Consider the following 17,339-nt stretch of genomic DNA (forward strand, 5'->3'; position numbering starts at 1 on the left):
CATATAACCTAAAACTATAAAAAAAATTATTTTTCTATTTTTTTCAATTTTTTTAAAAAATTTAAATTTTTTAAATTTTTTAGTTTTATTATATATCTAGGATATTAGGATCTTTTACCTATTAAATAAAATATTTTGATCTTTTTATTCTTTGTGGTGTATTTTTGTGATCAAAACTTAAAAATTGTCTTATTTGGAGAATTGTCTTTTCTTCACTCCTGTCTTTCTTATTTTCTCTTTCTTTATTTTTATATTTGGAAATATTTCCTTTTTTTTTGTAGCTACTCTTGCATCCAAAATAATTAATGAAAAGGAAAGTGTCCCTTTGAAAAAAAAAACCGTGAAGAGTAAAGGAGGCGACGCATCGCACACCTTCATTCTCTCTTTCTCCGCCATGACCAGCTCTTCCGCTCCCTCACGCAAGGTCTCTATCTCGCATGTCTTCGATATCTTCACGGATTTGTTATTCTCTCTTGTATAGAACTTTTGATGACATCTGAAATCGGAGTGGTTGTTGCAATTATGCGTAGGCCTTAAGCAAGATCGCGTGCAATAGGTTGCAGAAAGAGCTTACCGAGTGGCAATTAAATCCTCCCACTGGATTTAGGCACAAAGTTACCGACAATCTTCAAAAGTAAGAACAAAATGAACCCTTGATCTCTCTCTCTCTGTTTGAACACTTGATCGATTTGTTTTCTGTTGGTGTGATCTTGAAAGATGGACAATCGATGTGACCGGAGCTCCGGGGACGCTCTACGCGAACGAGACTTACCAGCTTCAGGTTGAATTTCCCGTTAATTACCCTATGGAAGCGCCCCAGGCATGTCATCTCGATCCTCTAGGTTTTCTTGTTTTATTTCTGTTTGACATTTGTAATAGCGAATCTGATCGGAAGTACTTCCTTTTCTTACATGTTTATGTGTCTTTCTCTTCGATTCTCTTTGGTTGGCTACACTTTGTTATGGATATTACTCAACCTAATTGAATCTATAGTATTTATTTTATTTTGGGTTTAGGTGTCTGTTTGATGGAGTTAGTGTGATTAATTTCATCTGCTGTTGGTTGAGCAGGTTATTTTTGTTCCTCCGGCACCGTCACACCCACATATTTACAGCAATGGACATATTTGTTTGGGTATTTGCTCCATCTCTTTAGCTTATTGTTTTATTTTGTTTTAATTTGCATCTCAAGGGTTAGTTTATCTTGCTTGTATTACACCAACTTGCATACCTTCTTATTGCTGTTAATGTGCAGTGATGCTATGAATACCTTGTCGAGTTAGTTTTATGATTATATGTAATGAAGAATTTACCAAGTTTGAAGATAGCTTTGGTGATCACTGATCACCCGAGGTTGGACCAATTGTATGGTTCTGTGATTTAGAAATGTTTCTATTGGATAACGACTCTGTCTGTTGCTCAAAGTTAGGATATAATTCCTGTTTATGCTTTTGCAAAATCATAATCTTTTTCAAATATCATAGCTTATGCCTCTGAGCTGGTAACACGCAGAGCTCTTGTTAGACTCATGATTTTGTACTTGCTATGGAGTTTGAGTTCATGTATCTCTCCGCTTTGCATCTTAGTTCAGATTTGCTTATCCCTGAGCATGTAGACTGATGATAGTGATTCCTTTGGAGAATTAGTATAAATATGTGTGGGTTGTTTTTGGCAGATATTCTATATGACTCGTGGTCACCTGCAATGACTGTGAGTTCCGTCTGCATCAGCATTCTCTCCATGCTATCAAGTTCACCTGCAAAGGTTCCTGCTTCCTTTTTTATTTCCTAATGTACATAAACTGTGAAGTATGAGCTCAGTCACAAACGTATATGTTATTGCAGGAACGCCCCGCAGATAATGATCGTTACGTGAAGAATTGTAAGAACGGGAGGTCTCCTAAGGAGACGAGGTGGTGGTTCCATGACGACAAGGCTTGATGCAACGAACAAGAGAAGCCCTTTATTGTAATATGAAGATGACAATCCTCACACATTTAAATGTTTTCAACTTATTGTCTCCATCTTTTTCACTTTTACCTATGGAATGTCAAGCTCACACTTCCCAATAACTCAAAGAGGAGAAAAACATTGCCGGAATCTGAAATCCCATATACACTTTTTGATTTTAAATTTGTTTGGTATGGATTTGATCCTCCCAAAAGACCCATATAATAGCTAACCTGACCCATAACCATTTAGAAAAGACTCGGCTCGTTAGCTTGTGGACTACCGATCGGCTCGACTCAAAACTGTTTTTAGTCGACGGAACGAGCGACTGCAAGCAGGTGACTTGACGGCTTGACACAACAGCCTAATAGCTCGGCCCAACGAGCAGAAAGCCCATTGAGCGTTGAGCGGAGGCAAATTAGATCATTGACTGGTCGTCTATATAAGGAGAGCAAGAGGCAGCGAAAAGGAGATCCACAAATCGACCACGCACACTTACTTTTGGCTACAACTACGGCTTCATTTCTCTCTCTCTCGTCGACTTGTACTTCCTGGCGGAATAGCTTTCGCTTGTTTGCTTTCTACCGCTTATTTTTTTATTTGTAAACCGACTGAACGTATTCTTATCTAATAAACGTTTTTGTCTCGATCCACCGACGAGTTCTCGTTTTCTTTTACTAGTTTCCGACAGTTCTCGATTCAAACAGTTGGCGCCCACCGTGGGGCCCGACAAAGTAGCTTCACAAAGATCAGTATGGTTCTCTCAGACTCGCCGTCCGGTGACAAGTCCACCTCGGCTGAAGCCGCTCCAACAGCAGCAGCTTTCGTCGACACCATCATGGAAAGAATGGCTCAACAAGACGCCGTTCAAAAGCCGATAAACAAGCAGCTCGCCACCATCCTCGCTCCCTTGACCGGAAACTCTAAAGATCCAGCTTCGACGATTCGAAGACAGCTGTTCGATACCTATCGAACGGCCGGCGCCGGAAACATAGATACAAGCGCCGTCCAAACTCTCGGCAGCCCAGATCTGACGACTGTCCAGGAACTCACAGAGCTTAAGCAGTCACTTCAGGACATTCGTAGCAAGATCCACGAAGGAACGAGCTCTGCGCCATTGATCGAACGCGTTCTCGCAGAAACCCTAAGAAATCCGTTTACCCAGCGAATCACCGACGTACAATTCCGACCAACGGAGAAAATCTAAACAACGAATAAACCTAGACTAAATCTAACTAGAAAAGATCTAATGGCGATCAAAGCTCCCCGACAACGGCGCCAAATTTGATATCACTCAAACTACCTTAAAGAGTGATTTATACTCTCTCAAATAAGAGGTCGAATTGTAGTACTTAGGGATCGAATTCACAGGTAGCTAGGGCACACAATAGATTTAATAGTTATATGATTAAGCTAGGCTAATAGTTTTAATGTAAAATGCAATGGTGCGCAAGGCAGTTGCTCGGCTGATTGATTGAGGTTTGATGAAAGAATGGTTGCTAAATCTAGGGTTTCTATTCAGGTAATCAGGATTATAATGATATAGAGACTAATTGTTGTTTGCAAGATATTAAAGAGCTCAACAATTAAGAACAAATCAATCAGCGTTTGCTTTCTAGATTCGTCTAATGACTAGATCTAATGATCTCAACAATCGTTTGTCGAACAATTAGAAAGTGTCGATCGATGATTTTAGAGGAATAACTATCGATACACCTTTCATGACGTAGATCGATTATTCTTTGGAATATCGATCGAGACGCTTCTAGCAAGCTTTACGCGCGGGTTGATAAAGTACTCACTAGGGTTCCTAGATCAGTCACTTGTTTCTAGCAATCATAGTTCAATGAGGATCTATTCAGAGAAAAGACCACGCTATCACTTGTGCCTAATGATTCTAAGATCGGGGTTCTAGTTCGCGACTCTAAAACACAAGTAGTAAGAACATCCTATTGATAAATATCACAACCTAGCAATTTTATATTTGGGGCTAATCCCTCATAACCTATTTGAACCCTAAACCTAACAGGTGGACCTATTCAAGCATGAAGTTGTCACAAAAAATCATAGATGAATAGATATAAAACTGCAATATAATAGATATAAAAAACCAAAGGAGTTCCAGGAGGACTCTGAAGTAGTTCCTCCTTTCTCTCCGAACCTAGAACAATAATAAAAGAAAGTGTTGCCGTCAACAATGGTTTAGAAAATACATAAATAGAGTTTTAGGTCGTGCAAAGGTATTCTGGTAATTTGTGGTTGCTTCTGGGCTTCAGTCGGTCATAAAATATGCTTGTCCCATATTCTGGCATCACCGTCGATAGATAGCAAGGGTGCACCGTCGATAGACAGTCCTTCATCTCCTCGACAGCTTTCTCACGCGAGGCAGACTGACCACTCTTCAGTAAACGGGCATAACTTTGCTATAGGATGCTGACTGACCTGACCTCAAACCTGTGGCATTTGAAAGCTAACTAAAAGCTCTATCTTGTATCAAGAGATGGGCCAAATCTAATGGTGGGAAGGTCTCCATCCATAACTCAACATCTAATGCGTCTGTGCAGCTCTCCACTCAAAAGACTCCAAAAGATACTAAAATCACCACATTCCTCCAAATCGTACATGAACCTGTAAATAATCTAAATAGACTCTATATCGTAGTATATATATATATATTAAAACACTTATAAACCAAGGTTAAAAATGGGTAAATTCCATGGTCTATCAATATTCTAATCGAATAATCGGTCGACGATTCAACAAGTGTATCGATCGATATTCCTATAGAAACATCGATCGACACTGGCCAATAGATAAACATAGAAAGGAGAGCCTAATGGTTTGTTATTAAGTGTTGAGCTCTATAATATCATGCATACAACTTATTAGGCATTTGTAGGATTATAATCATGATTACCTGAATAAAAACTCTAAGTCTAGCTACTTTCATCTAAGTACCAAAACCCCAATCAATCAATTGAGCAACCACCTTGCTCACAAACCTGTATTTTACATTTAATGATGATCAACCTAGCTTAATCAACTTAATTAGATTTATTAGGTTCTCTAGCTCTCTGAAAATTCGATCCCTAAGTACTACAATTGAACCTCTTATTCGAGAGAGTAATTCAATCCTTAGGGTAATTTGAGTGAGATCATGAAACTCCTTTCACTCGCTGTGTCAAATGTGGTTTGGTAATGTAGGCTAATACCTCCGTAAAAGGCGTTAATAAGTTGTGGTTCTGAATAACCATGGTGGGGGCATTCAAGTTGACAACTCTTGAATCTTCCCCAGGCGTTTTTAAATGATTCCCATGGATCTTGGCGAAATGTGGAGATCTTCTTCCTCACATCCCAATAACGTGTCTAGTCGAAAAAGTGATTAATGAAAACACTCCTAATTTCCTTCCAGCAAGTTAAAGATCCTGCTCGTAATTGATCTAGCCATTTTCTGGTGTCTCCTTCTAAGGAAAATGAGAAGAGTTTACAACGGTTTTATTCGTCCATCATGATGTCTTCTAGATTTTTGATGTGATCGTGTGGGTGTTCTGAGATGGTTCCACGGAAAGGGTTCTGACATACCAAGATTAGGTATTCGAGGTTAAGCCCGGATTTCTTGGTATCGTCTTTTGGTAGCTTAATGGTTGACTTATTAGAACAGGTCCTGCTAGGATTTAAGTAGTCTTGCAAAGGCAATTTTGTTTCTTCAACTTTATTTAAGATTGAATTAATTTTAACAGGGATTGCAGTTCCCTGTTCATTTATAATTTGGTTGATTGCGTTGCTTAGTTGACCTTTAGATTCCCCTAGGACTACTTCCTCATTTGTATGAATTGTAAGAGAAAACTTACCTGCTTCCGGCGGGGTACCGTCGATTTGTAGTGAAGCGTAGGTCAATTTTTCCGTCGACCCGTCTTCAATGTTATTGTTAATTCGTCGATCGATGTTCGGCCGAAATCCATGTCCTCCATCTTAAGTACCTAGGTCAGTAGGAAAAGAGGGAAAACTTTAGCAAATACAATAAAAATCTAGACTATATTCTAAACTTAATTTAAAGGTAATAAGAAAGAGTCTCCGACAATGGCGCCAAATTTGATATCACTCAAGTTACCCTAAGGAGTGAATTGCTCTCTCAAATAAGAGGTTCAGATGTAGTACTTAGGGATCGAATCCACATAGACTCTAAGATTACACATGAGATATATAGTCTTCAAAATAAAACTAGATTAATAGGTTTTAAGCAGTAAATGAAGTGGCAAACAAGGTAGTTGTTCAATTGGTCTAATTTGAGGTTGTTAATAGTTGGAAAAATAGCTAGATTCATGTATTATCTCAGGTATGATAAGTAAGCAACTTAGTTGGGTTATTAGGGGTTTATAGATATTTATTGTTCTCGAACTCAAACTTAGGTAAAATCAATAGGATTATCTATATCTAGATCTCAGATTTCAACTTTCGTACATAAATCACGAAAAAGTGTCGATCGATGATTGTTAAAGAATATTGATCGATACAGCTTTCAAAATATCGATCGACACAACAATTGTTGCGTCGATCGATGATTTCACCTCATCCATCTGCTCCTTCCCAAGGATGGCTGCAGATTTCCTTCTCTAAAAATCAGTGTTCTTGGTGCTATTGTTGGATGCCAAGTTCTCAATAAGTCTCACAGCCTCTTATGGATTCCTAGTGTTGAACTTTCCTTGGCGGGAAGCATCAACAGCCATCTGATACTGCACTGCGATGCCTCTGAAGAAAGTACTGAGCAGATGTACTTCATTGACTAGGTAAGACTTGAATCTGATCTAGGAGCTTCTGAATGACTATGTAGGCTCTTGAGTGAATGTAGCAATCTTGCTCCTAAAGTCTTCAGCACGTGCCTCATCAAAAATGTCGCCCCAGGATGTAAGAGATCCTGGTGGTAACTGCTTAAGCCAATGCGAAGCCTCTACAGCAAGTGAGTATTTGAAGATCTTGCAGAATAGGTAGTCCTCAGGGACTCCATTGATTTTGAAAGCAGATATAAGATCCTCGAACCTCTCCAGATGGTCCACAGGATGCTCTTGAGATAACCCACAGTAGGGTGTCTGTCCCACGAGTGTGTAGTACTGCGGCTTCAACTCGAAATTGCCTATCTGGATAGCTGGAGGGCGAATAGCTGATCTGTTGGCATAGAAATGATCCGGACGGTTGTAATCATCCAACGTTCCGGGTCGAGCAGCCTCATCTACAGGTTGATCAGTTCCTTTAGAATCAGTATCGGGCTCAAAGATTACAGTCCCCTAAGCATCTATCTTCTGACATGCTGCATTATGTAGATGACCATCTTGGTCATGCAGGTCTCCATTCTCATCTAGCACAAGAACCAAAGTAGCAACCATGTCTCGCAAATCAGTATCGATTGATGTTCGGGATGAAGTATCGATAGATGTCAAATGGAAGATATCGGTCGAAAGAGTAGTTTCGGTCGACGGTGGTGAGCGAGTGTCGGTCGATTGAATCGGTGTCTGGATCAACGGTGGTTGGCGAGTGCTGATCGACGAACTAGCGTTTATTTTGATCGATGAGGAGCGTCTTTCTTTGTGGATTGAACGTTCCAAGCTTGCAGGATCTGAAGAGAATAGCAGTTGAGTTTCGTGTTTGCTTCTTGTACTGCTAGGCATGCACCTGAAAAGACAAGAAAAAAATTTATGACAGAAAGTGGTGCAAAGAACTAATCAGACTAAATCTATTGACGATCAAAGCTCCCCGGCAGCGGCGCCAAATTGGATCTTACTCAAATTACCCTAAGGAGTGAATTAATCTCTCAAATAAGAGGTTTTATCGTAGTACTTAGAAATCAAATCCACAAGGAGCTAGGGAACCTAATAAATCTAATCAGAGTGATTATGCTAGGTTGATTATGTTTAAATGTAAATAAGCAGGTTGTGAGCAAGGTAGTTGCTATGTTGATTCGATTGGGTTTTTAGATGAAATAGCTAGACTCATGGTTTATATTCAGGTAATCAGGATTATAATCCTATAGATACTTAATAGTTGTATGCATGATATTATAAAGCTCAAGCTCTTAATAACAAACTGATCGGCGTTCGCTTTCTAGGTTTGTCTATTGACCAGATGAAGTGTCGATCGATGATTTTAGAGGAATATCGATTGATACACCTTTCGCACCGTCGATCGGTTATTTTATAGGAATATCGATCAACGAGCGTCAGTCAAGCTTTACGCACGAGTTGAATAATCCTCACTAGGCTTCCTAGATCGGCTTTCACCTTACTCTAGCAATGATAGCTCAATTAGGACGAATTTAGGGTGCGATGCAAGTGATAACTTGAGTCTACAACTCCTAGGTCAAGTTCTAGCTAGCTAAACTAGAAACAGGCATTAATGACAATCCTAACGATGAATATCACAACTAGCAATCTATAGTTCGGGCTAATCCATCATAACCTATTTAAACCCTAAATCTAACAATAGAACTACTCAAACATAGCTAAGAAATTCATAACAACAATGATAAGGTAAGAAAACTGCATACATAAATAGATAGATAATAATTGAGTTTCAACCACAAATCTCTTTGGATCTTCTCTCCAACTCTACTAAAATCCTAGAAAACCTTTGCTGTGAAAAAAAAAAAAAACAAGAAAGCACCCTTTGCCTCTAACATGTTGGCAAGCTATAAATATTAGGTTAAAACACGTCAGGGGTAATCTTGTAAACTGGTGAAGTCTTGGGCTCTAAGTCGGTTTGGAAAAAAACGGTCCTTTGCCTTTAACATGTTGGCAAGCTTCTGCGCGCTTCGCTGTTGATCGATGTCACAGGGTGTGCATCGATCGATTATTTCTTCTAAATGTCGACCGCAAGTCTTGCTCGACAGTCAGCTCGGATGTTTTATCCAATTATCTCCAAAATGCTCCAAAATGATCAATTTCTTCCAAAACACTCTTGGACCTATAAATAAACTAAATAGACTCTAGAATATATTAACTTGTTATTAAAACACTTATAAACCATGGCTAAAAGTGGGTAAAATCAATGGCTTATCGTTATCTAATGTTTAGATCTAAGATCTCATATGTCGCTTGTTGATCTCTGGAAAGTGCCGATCGACGATTCTATATGAATGTCGATCGATACACCTTTTAGCCCGTCGATCTGTATATCTAAAATAAACCTTCTAGCACACTTTGCAAACAGGTTAGATAAGTTCTCTAATCTCCTAGACCAACTTCCGTGTGTATCTACCTAATTAGATCATACTAGCTTTGTTTCAGGCAATTAACCAAGATTCTGCTTGCGCCAATTAAAGCTCAGATCTAAGTTTAGGGTCAATCCTAGACTTAGCGTTAAGAGCACGTAGATGATGAACTATTTAAAACATCCTAACAACAGTTCATATTAACAATACATTGATCACCCTTTGAAGAATCATAATCTAACAATAAGACTACTCAGACATATTCATAAGAAACATGGTCATGATGGTCTGAATAATACTTAAATGAAATGAGTATGAAAAGTAAACAAGACAGAGTAAAGAAACAAGGGAGTTCAAGATCTTCTCTGTAATGAAGTTCAGATCTCTCTCTCCTATCCTAAGCTCTCTAAGCTATCAAGTGTGCCTCCTCTTCAAGTGTGTGACAATGGTAGAAGATTTTTCAAGAAGGTCTGTCTCTCAAATGATACAAACCCCTAATAAATAGTCTAAAATACGGCAAGAGACTTAAGATGTAATAACTTGGAGTTTTGGGTAAAACTTGTGATTTCCTTACATGTTGATTCTCGCGGATGGTTCGCCTTCGATCGCGATAGTGATCCGTCGATGCTGGAAGCGATTTGTTGATCGATGTTTATCTTCAATAATTGATCCTCTTTAGTGATTTCAACATAACTCTCAAAAAAGTTCCAAAATACCCCAGAATCATCATTTACCTCAAATGAGTACCTAAACCTGTAAAAGCTCCGAAAAGACTCCAAATGCATATAAAAGACACTAAAAACATATATAAATCATGTTCAAAAGTAGGTAAAATCTATGATATATCATATACTTCAAGTGAAGTATACTAGCTCTATTTTTTAAGTTGACGTCATTTGAAGTCTATTCTATTAGATATTTTTTTAATCTCAAAATATATACATTATAAACATGAAAATAAACTTAAATATAAAAGCTTTAAAATATAATTTATGATACAAAATATTAATAAATTAAAAACATAGTGTTTGAATATGTAACTTTATTTAAATATTAATAAAAACTAGATTCTTTAACCGCGCTACGCGCGGTTCATATTTTTTATTGTTTTTTGCATTTATTTTTAAAAATTCGTCAACTTTATGTAATTTTATTTATTGAACTCAATTTTTTTGTCCTACAATTTTACGTGTTACCTGTAATTTTAAAATTTATAACTTTGCATATTTATCTATTCCTTTAATATAGTGGTCTGTTATTTGGATCATTGTGATCTGAAATTTTTTCTATTATTTGAACATATTATTCCATATACTACGTGGGCATTTACACGCGGATGACATGGTATAATTTGGTAAAACTTGTCATTTTTGTATGTATATTTTTGCATTCTAGATTGTATTTAGTGTAAATTTAGAATATATTCTTGTCTGACACATTTAAACCAAATGTTTTTTACTATGTTCTGCATATATTTTGTAGTACAGAGTTTTCTATTTTTATTTTTTATTTTTGAAAAAGGCTTAATTTTTTATTTTTAGTTTCTCAAATGTATCATGGATTATGTGTTGTAAAATAGGTTTCCATCATACTAAACTAAAAAAGAATAACATGATTAACACAATAAAGATGAGAATGTAGTGTATTGTTATTTTATTTCCTTTTGTAAACTAAATATTACATCTAAAATTTAGCAGGATTCCAAATTATAAGAAGTGATACCTTTGGCTAAGATTCAGCGAAAGAGTTATAAAGAAAGAAATAACGGAAGTTGAAACGTCATCGTCTCTCATCTTGCAAGGATCAACGAAGGGAATTAAGTTTAAAAATTGAGGTTCTTAAATGTAGGATAACGGTAATTTCAGAAACTTCAATAAGAATAATGAAGATGAAGTGTTTTATTGGATTCAATAAGTAGTGACATGGCAAAAAAATTATATTTCATTGGCTGATTTAATTTGCTGAGGTGGATAGGTTCAATGGAGCTTATATTCCCCTTTTAATAGTGTAAATTTAGAATATATTCTTGTCTGATACATTTAAACCGAATGTTTTTACTATGTTCTGCATATATTTTGTAGTACAGAGTTTTCTATTTTTATTTTTTTATTTTGAAAAAAGCTTAAGTTTTTATTTTTAGTTTCTCAAATGTATCATGGATTATGTGTTGTAAAATAGGTTTCCATCATACGAAACCAAAAAGAATAACATGATTAACACAATAAAGATGAGAATATAGTGTACGGTTATTTTATTTCGTTTTGTAAACTAAATATTACTTCTAAAATTTAGCAGGATTCCAAATTATAGTGATACCTTTGGCTAAAATTCAGCAAAATAGTTATAAAGAGAAAACACGAAAGTTGAAACGTCATCGTCTCTCATCTTGCAAGGATCAACGAAGGGAATTAAGTTTTAAAAAACGGAGGTTCTTAAATGCAGGATTACGGTAATTTCAGAGAGGTCAATAAGAACAATGAAGATGAAGTGTTTTATTGGATTCAATAAATAGTGACATGGCAAAAAAATCATATTTCATTTGATGATTTAATTGGCTGAGGTGGATAGGCTCAAATATTCCCCTTTTAATAGAGTAAGATACATACATTTAATATATATAGAAGTAAATATTATATTTCTGGGAGGAGCAGATAAAAACCATGGAAGAAAAAATATGAAAATTAAGATAAAATTATTTAAAAAATATAGAACAAAAAATTTTAAGTCATATTTTTGTAAACTTCCAATGAAGTCTGCTTAAAATTACATGTCTACTCTATCAGCTAATTATTAGATCTGAAAATTCTGTACATTTAGAAATGTGAAAATTAGTTTTAAATCTGAAAAAAAATCAAAAATAAAATTTATAAGATAAAATAGTACCAAAGTAAATACATAGAGTTTGAATGTATAACTTTATTTGAATATAAGCAAAAAAATACGTATTTAAAATATATAGATCTATAACTTACATTTTTAGAGGGGAATATGAAAACCATGAATGATATTACCTACAAAAAAAATGAAAATATTGTGAGAAAGACATGAGAAAATATTAACAATGAAAGAGTTTTAGAGATAAGGGAGAGTTTTAAAGAGAAGTGATAGAGTTTTAGAAATTTTTGCAACCATTTTAAAGAGAGATTGTGTAAATTTTATTTATCTAAGGAGAAAACAAATTGTAACTAGGTTAAAATTTACGACACTTTAAACTTCTTTTGAAATTTTGTATATACTTTTTTGAAAGTCTACTATGGTAAAGTAATTATTGTTGTGTGTTCTTTATTATTTTGATAATTTAATATATGATCTTAAACTGTTGAATATTATAATTTAAATTTATTCATACAAAAAAATAAATTAATCAAAATTATTTTGATTTTTTAACCTCAAATTGTTTCTGGTTTTGTTGAGTTACAAATTAGTCTACAAGAAATTGTTTTTGTTCATTATTGTAATAGAAAAATTAATATATAAATTTATTTTTTTCATTTTTTACTCTTCTAACAATTTTAATATATGATATCACATTAGGTTAAAAGTTGTTGAGTTTAAGTTGGTTTAGTTAAAATTAACTTAGTTAAATCCGGTTGGATTAAATTGCTACCGATGAGTATACTTCTTTGTAAGTCTACAACGGTTTTTTTCTTTTTTATTTATTGTTTTAATTTTAATATATTATTTACTAAATTTATTTATTTTTAATAGTTATAATATATAGTTTCATATTTTTATTCATAAAGTAAAAAATTATTTTAAAGATAATTATTTCGGAAACACCATTAAAGTAAATTAAAAAGAAGTATACAATGAAGGACCTTTTATTGTACGTCTACTATACCCTAAACCACAAATCTTAAATCCTAAATATTTGCTTGATGATAAAAAAAAGTCTCAATTATTTTATCAAATATCATAATATACAAAATATAAACTACTAAACATTAATATGTAAATTTAACTCAATAAAAAAAAACAAAAATCTCAATCTAAAATCTAACCCTAAGAAATCTAACCATAAAAGACATAAGATGTTATAACCTTTTATTGCTAAACGATGAACATTGTCTAACACATGTTTACCAAATTAATATATATATATATATTTTTAAAATTGTTCAATTGTATAATTTTTTAATTTATTTGCTTCATATTTACCATTATATTGATTAATTAAAAATTTCACAACAATTATTTTTATACAATTTTAAATTTCAATTATTAGATAAAATTACGATGTAGAGTACTACGCAATAAATCTACATATTATATTTGTTAGGAGCTCTACATAGGAATGGTTTTTTTTCTATTACGTATAGACTTCCGAATGACAGAATCGTAAAAAAAAATTATTGTCTGTATAAGTGGGAAATATATAATAGCTATATAAATATGTATATGTATACAGCTAGCTAGCATTGGCATTCAATCTAGCGAGAAAGCAAATGCATGGTCTTCAGCGAGTGTGTCTCATATAATGCCATTTTAACTTTTAACCTAAAAAGCAAACTCTCTCTCTTTCTCACTCTTTTTGTTTCCACCAGATTACAAAATACCAATCGCGAGAGTCAATAAAGCATTAGACAAACAACTAATCAAATACGAACCACAGGTTACATGTACGTTGATGCCTATTTGACACATTCAAAAATTAAGATCGGAAAATACAAACTTTGTAAACAAAATTACTGCTACATTAGTTACAAAAAAAAATTACTGCTACATTATTATCATTTTATAAATGTACAAAATTATCAAAACAAAAAGTCTTACAACTTAACATATAAGTTTGCATATATCATATATGTTATATGGAACTGACGACCTGTTGTTGTTATAAGAATTTATTTTTTTATAATTAGAAGATACTATTGTTCTTTAGTCGTCAGAACAGTGTTTTAAGTATATGTAAAAGGAAATTATATTGTATATTAATCACAACTGAACCTTTTACTGGACAAAACGTAAATTTATTTCATAGAAATGGCATTGAGATACAACAAAGACTTGAATCTAAATATGCTAAGACTTAGCAATGAGCTATCTAAGAACCCTCAAAAAAAATATAAAAAAATTCTTAAACATAAGGTTAGGCTTAAACTCATTCATGGTGAACAATTTAAGGCTAGATAAAAGGCAAAGATATCAGCTATCGGCCACCCGGTTGGCAAAGCTTAGACGCTGTCGAAGCCGCAAAAAGCCAAGATGCCATTTGAGAGGTCAGTATAGAGACAATCCGGAAGGAGGCATCACAACACAGATAGGCGGAGGCGGTTAGGCGTCCCGGCCATCGCAAGGTATAGTTGACTCCAAAACTGACCAAACTCCAGAAGCTTAAGAAGGAGGTACATGTAGATCCAAAAGGACAAGAGCAAAAACATTCATTGAAACACAAATAGACTCTTGCAATGCAGGCGGAGGTTTATACTTTCTACTCCGGCTCCATCACGTAGAAGATATGTTAAAGCAAGATTCCAAGAGGCAGAGTACATCAACCCCAGCTTCTTTCCGGAGGCTTGAAGAACAGGAATCACGATACTCCACAGAACAAGGCAGCGACAAATTGGTGACTGAAGACATCGAAACATACGCACCAGAACGGGCTAGTCCTCAAGACCCTAGGCGCATCAAATTACAAAACGAAGACATGAGACACACCTTGAAGCTCGCCGAGGTAAGCTGACAACTAGACCAGGAACAGAGGTCCTCGGCGACAACCTCCAAACACCGCTTTACTTCAGACGAAGATGAGAAGCTCTGACAACAACCCAAAGGAGAGCGAACACAGGAAAGCGGGAGCAAGGCTCAAACTAGAGTGAGATAGGAGGCAGCGATGCTCCTCGTCACCGTAGTCAAAGCTCAGCAATCATAGATCTGACCTAGATCTAGATCTGAACCGCACCACTGTAGAAAGAAACCTTAGGGGACCCTGCAGCTAACAAACGAAACCAGCTCCTCACTGCTGCTCCAGAGGTGACGAAGACACCAATGTCACCTCCTGTTGAGAACCGCCGGCGAACCCGAAGAGAGCCGGTGGAGATCCAGAGAAACCAGTATATCAGAGTGGGTAAGAGGGTTAGGTGAGGGGAGGAGGTGGTGAGCGAAATAGAAACGGGGGGTGGTGACCGGCGGCGGTAGAGAGCCCACCGGCCACCGAAACAAAGTAAATCTGGATCTGAGATTTGCTTTTTGTTTTGAGAGGATTTAGAGAAAGAAAGATTTAGAGAGAAAAAAAATTCTTCGCAACTTACTGAGAACAAAGACGAAACTAAAGAGATGAGCTAAACTAAGAATTCATAATTAAGAAGACATTGCAAAAGAAACTACACAGGATACATCAGGCTCGTAACTTATAAGGGAACTCTTAATTAGATTCTATAATCTTAGAAACTTATTTATCATCCCCAGAATTATTATTTTGAATATCTAGATACCAACTACTTCTACTGAACCCATACCAGATCTACATAAGAATTCCACATTTTCTGCCTCATCTTCTTCACCTTCCTTCAGGGTGCAAAGGAAAAAGCTCAAGAGTTACATTGTCAATATTAAAAGTAGTTGCTATTGTTGCATTTATACTACTATTTATGTTTCTTCTGCTCTCTATCTTCAAGTTCTCAAATCCCCAGCTCCTACATGTCCTCTTGTACTCATTCTCTTCAAGTAACTCCTTCATCACCATTGGTTCTCTCTACACAAACAATAAACAAAAACCATTACTTGTATTTAATTAAACTCCTTTACAAAACTATATAAACTAGTCCTTGTTAAAACATACCTTGAAGTCAGGTGAAGACGATGTTCTTGTCGTCATTGTTACACTTGCATTAGAGACACTAGTAGTACTGAGGCTGCCTTGGCAACTTAAGCTAAGGTTGTTCCTCTTCTGCTTCTGTCTCTCCCGCGCTTTGTGGTTCTGAAACCAGTAGAACACATTCTTCCCTTCGATTTTTCCGTATTCACCGAGTTGAGAAGTTACGTGCTCGATCTGTTCCGCGTTAGGAGTCCGCATTCCACCTTTGTACAAGACCTCAAGTATTCTTATCTGTTCTTGAGTTGGGTTCCACCTTGTCCCTCCCGGGTGCATCTCCACCTAATATGCCATATTTTGTTTGTTGAAGGAAAAAATAGGATATAATAAAATTTAATATAATATAAAATAATATAATATAAGACGGCATGTTGCAGTTCAGTCATTACAGATTGTTAATGTTTTAGGTATATATGCCCCGTTTTGTGAAAAGGAAAATGTCTATTTTGCATAACTCATACTAAAACAGAATATATCAAGTGAAAATATCAAAAAAAAATTTGAACTTGAAAATATCAAATTTGAATGTAAAATAAGGGGACTGACTTGAGAAAAGTCTCGTTTGTGTTCAAGAGAGTAGTGAGATTTTGTTGGAGCGGCTTGATAGGGTTTAATGAAGCTCTTGAGATCGAAAGTAGCGGAAGTAACACCCGAGGAAGAAGAAGGAGGGGAGGAAGGGCTGCCTGAGAGCCTAGGGGCCAGAGGACGGAAGCGTTTGCAGCTAAGGGATGATGGCGACTCTTGTTGCTGCTCCCAAGACGAAAACCCATTGGAAAACTCATGAACCTTCATTTCTTTATATTTATTTAACAAATGTGGTGTCGTCGCTCTCGTTGGATGACTTGACTGATGTATATATAGAAGGATTCTCGAAATGCTAATGTGTTATGAATATGGTAATTGGTGATATCCAGTTGGGAAAAAGAATGAAAAATGAACAGATGATATTTTTTTAAAAAAAGTTGGGCGTCGGGAAACAAAAGACCAAATGATGAGATATAGTTGACTTTAAATATCTGTCTTTATTCCAAATATAAATATTTCAAAGTAATAGCAATTAGGCGCATATAAAATTTTAAACTAATGAAAGATATTGAAATCTCTGTTTTTATTGGCTGAGAAAGCGAAATTTTATTATTGTGAATATTAATTTTTTATTTTTTTTGTGAATATGGATATGCATACGTGTGATGTGTCTATATATATATACTCATAATACATGCGTACGTCTTATGTTTATGTCGGCATGAAGCATTACATTAAAAATACGCATTGTACTGTACAAACCATAATATGTACTAACTGCATGTGTATTCATACGTGAATTGGGAAAGGATAAAGAGCTATAAAATAAAACCAAATACCACATTTATATC

The 17,339-nt window shown here is 35.4% G+C and overlaps 2 protein-coding genes across 2 annotated transcripts; one reads left to right on the forward strand and one right to left on the reverse strand.

The window, feature by feature from the left end:
* Nucleotides 1-300: 300 nt before the first annotated feature.
* LOC106344066 (ubiquitin-conjugating enzyme 15) lies at nt 301-2,135 on the forward strand. Its single transcript, XM_013783446.1, has 6 exons — nt 301-424; nt 531-634; nt 718-820; nt 1,071-1,134; nt 1,675-1,763; nt 1,844-2,135. The coding sequence occupies exons 1-6, from the start codon at nt 395-397 to the stop codon at nt 1,937-1,939; spliced, it is 486 nt and encodes a 161-aa protein (XP_013638900.1). The 5' UTR covers nt 301-394; the 3' UTR covers nt 1,940-2,135.
* A 13,200-nt stretch (nt 2,136-15,335) lies between these two features.
* Nucleotides 15,336-16,815, reverse strand: LOC106293288 (WUSCHEL-related homeobox 4-like). Its single transcript, XM_013728944.1, has 3 exons — nt 16,510-16,815; nt 15,931-16,245; nt 15,336-15,843 (listed from the first exon to the last, which is right to left on the reverse strand). The coding sequence occupies exons 1-3, from the start codon at nt 16,753-16,755 to the stop codon at nt 15,649-15,651; spliced, it is 756 nt and encodes a 251-aa protein (XP_013584398.1). The 5' UTR covers nt 16,756-16,815; the 3' UTR covers nt 15,336-15,648.
* Between the last annotated feature and the right edge of the window lie 524 nt (nt 16,816-17,339).

Source organism: Brassica oleracea, chromosome C5, assembly GCF_000695525.1.
Source record: "Brassica oleracea var. oleracea cultivar TO1000 chromosome C5, BOL, whole genome shotgun sequence".
Classification (NCBI taxonomy): domain Eukaryota; kingdom Viridiplantae; phylum Streptophyta; class Magnoliopsida; order Brassicales; family Brassicaceae; genus Brassica; species Brassica oleracea.

Bases quoted from the DNA above. Each gene is read 5' to 3' on its own strand.
- LOC106344066 (XM_013783446.1), top strand. From the start codon at position 395: ATGACCAGCTCTTCCGCTCCCTCACGCAAG. The intron at 821-1,070 runs GCATGTCATCTC...TTGGTTGAGCAG, and splicing joins ACCCTATGGAAGCGCCCCAG to GTTATTTTTGTTCCTCCGGC. The intron at 1,135-1,674 runs GTATTTGCTCCA...TGTTTTTGGCAG, and splicing joins CAATGGACATATTTGTTTGG to ATATTCTATATGACTCGTGG.
- LOC106293288 (XM_013728944.1), bottom strand. From the start codon at position 16,755: ATGAAGGTTCATGAGTTTTCCAATGGGTTTTCGTCTTGGGAGCAGCAA. The intron at 16,246-16,509 runs GTCAGTCCCCTT...ATGGCATATTAG, and splicing joins ACAAACGAGACTTTTCTCAA to GTGGAGATGCACCCGGGAGG. The intron at 15,844-15,930 runs GTATGTTTTAAC...TTGTTTGTGTAG, and splicing joins CGTCTTCACCTGACTTCAAG to AGAGAACCAATGGTGATGAA.